Below are 2,500 nucleotides of genomic sequence, written 5' to 3' on the forward strand. Positions count from 1 at the left end.
ACCCCTCCCCTCCCTCCCACCTCTCTCATTCTCCCCTCTCATCTCCCCTCCCACCTCTCTCAATCTCCCCCTCTCACCCCCCTCCCTCCCACCTCTCTCATTCTCCCCTCTCATCTCTCCCCCCTCCCACCTCTCTCATTCTCCCCTCTCACCCCTCTCCCTCCACCTCTCTCACTCTCCCCTCTCCCCACCCTCCTCCCACCTCTCTCATTCTCCCTCACCCCCTCCCTCCACCTCTCTCATTCTCCCCTCTCACCCCCTCCCTCCCACCTCTCTCATTCTCCCCTCTCACCTCTCTCATTCTCCCCTCTCACCCCCTCCCTCCCTCCCACCTCTCTCATTCTCCCCTCTCCCCCTCCTCACCTCTCTCATTCTCCTCTCTCCCCTCCCTCCACCTCTCATTCTCCCCTCTCACCCCCTCCCTCCCACCTCTCTCATTCTCCCTCTCACCCCCTCCCTCCCACCCTCATTCTCCCCTCTCACCCCCTCCCTCCACCTCTCTCACTCTCCCCTCTCACCCCCCTCCCTCCCACCTCTCTCACTCTCCCCTCTCCCCACCCACAGGTCCCCTCACTGTCCTCGGCGGCGTTGAGGGCATCGCCTTCGTCAAGACCAAGTTCACCAACTACACCGACGACTGGCCGGACATCGAGTTCCACTTCATCTCGGGCTCTCCGGCGTCCGACGGCGGGAGGCAGATCAGGAAGGTCCACGGACTCTCGGAGAAGGTGGGTTGCCGGCGAGGGATTTGTGGCCTGGTGTTTTTTAGTTTTTTGTTTTTTTGCTTTGTTTTGATGGTTGGGTTGTTTGGTTATTGTTTTTTTTTATTTGGTTATTTGTTTTTGTTTGGTTGTTTTTTATTGTTTGTTTGTTTTGATTGTTTGTTTGTTTTTGTTTGGTTGTTTTAATTGTTTACTGGATTGATTTTTTTATTTCTACTTAATTATATGTCTAGATTTATTTAAAGTAAAAAGTTTAAAGTAAAGAGAGCCATTTTCTTTGTATTTAATAGTTTGTTTGTTAGCTTTTTATCTATTTATAGGTTTTTTGTTTGATTATATTTTTTCTCTACTTATTTATATATATATTCATTTATCAGTCTATCTATTCATTTATTCATAGCTATACATTTTTAATTCTCATTTCTTTTATTTCCCTTTATTGTCATTTTTAAGGTTTATTTTTTACTTTGTATTTATTATTTTCTTTGGTTGTTTTTACATCATTTCAGTTAGATGATAAATATAGGGAATCTTATCATCCTTATCATTTTAATTCTTGTCCTTATTGTTATAATCATTATTATCATTGTTAGCAATAGTAGTAGTAGTCGTAGTAGTAGTAGTAGTAGTAATACCATGATTTTCATTATCATTAGTAGTGTTAGTATTAATATTAGTATTTTTATTATTATCTTTATTATTATTATTGTCATTATCATTATCAGTTTTATTATTACTATTATTATTACCATTGCCTTTATTATTATCATTGTTGTTATCATAATTATTATTATTATTTGTATCATTAGCAATAACGCCGCTATATTTTTTCAATATTATTACAATCTTTTTCATCATTCTCATAATACTGCTTGTTATCGACAATTGCTATCATTATTATTACCAATATTTTTTTTTCATTATTTTTTACAACACTAATTATTATTGACGTTATTATTGCTTTCTTATGACCTTGTTTTGCATGTGTTCTCGAGACGTCCTGACCCAAGTTTTCCTCGACGAATCCGCCAAGTGACTGTTTTCTTTTTCAATCTAATTGTCTCTCTATATATACATTTGCTTTTATTTAGAAAGCTTTTTTGTTGTTCTAAAGAATGTATGTTTTAATTTTTTTTTCTCTGAGAGGTCTCAAGTTTGTTAAATATTAGATCAATTTTAGTTTTAATTAGATGTCATGAGACATTCTCTTTTGTCTTAATTTTTAGAGTGATTTTGTTGTTGTTAAATGGTCAACTTGCAATGCCAAAAAATTGAAATAATGATTTAAAAAGTAATTTTTGATTATCATAAACAGACATATTTCTCATCACTCTTTTATTCAATACCAAAGTGAAATGTATTTTTGACTCCTTTTCTTCGCGCCAATCTCTCCGGGTTCGTTTCCCTTGCTCGACCTTGTGACTCACGACCACCTTGACGTGGTGACTGACTGCTCCTGACAGACATGGCAGGGGATGTACAAATATCTCTCCTTCCGCGACTGCTGGAGCGTCCTCCCGACTCTGCTGAGGCCCAAGAGTCGCGGCTACGTGGCCCTCCGGAGCAGCAGTCCCTTCCACAAACCTATCATTGTTCACAACTACTACACCGACCCCGAAGGACAGGATATTCGCGTGATGGTGGAAGGTAGGCCACCCTCGGGGACTGACGCTCGACCTCAGAAGCTCGACGGGACAGGAGGGAGGGAGGGAGGGCCGCGGAGGGAACGGTGCTCGGGGCTTTAGCCATGGGTCGGTGGCCCCTTCAGCTCACTTCTT

General features: G+C 41.4%; 1 protein-coding gene across 1 annotated transcript in view; it reads left to right on the forward strand.

Annotated features, from left to right (window-relative positions):
• The window catches only part of LOC113800400 (glucose dehydrogenase [FAD, quinone]), a 109,732-nt gene that overhangs the window by 97,451 nt on the left and 9,781 nt on the right, over nt 1-2,500 (forward strand). Inside the window, exon 8 of the mRNA XM_070132863.1 lies at nt 565-728. Coding sequence (XP_069988964.1) covers nt 565-728 — 164 coding nt within the window. The remainder of the gene's footprint in view (nt 1-564; nt 729-2,500) is intronic.

Source organism: Penaeus vannamei, chromosome 18, assembly GCF_042767895.1.
Source record: "Penaeus vannamei isolate JL-2024 chromosome 18, ASM4276789v1, whole genome shotgun sequence".
Classification (NCBI taxonomy): Eukaryota; Metazoa; Arthropoda; class Malacostraca; order Decapoda; family Penaeidae; genus Penaeus; species Penaeus vannamei.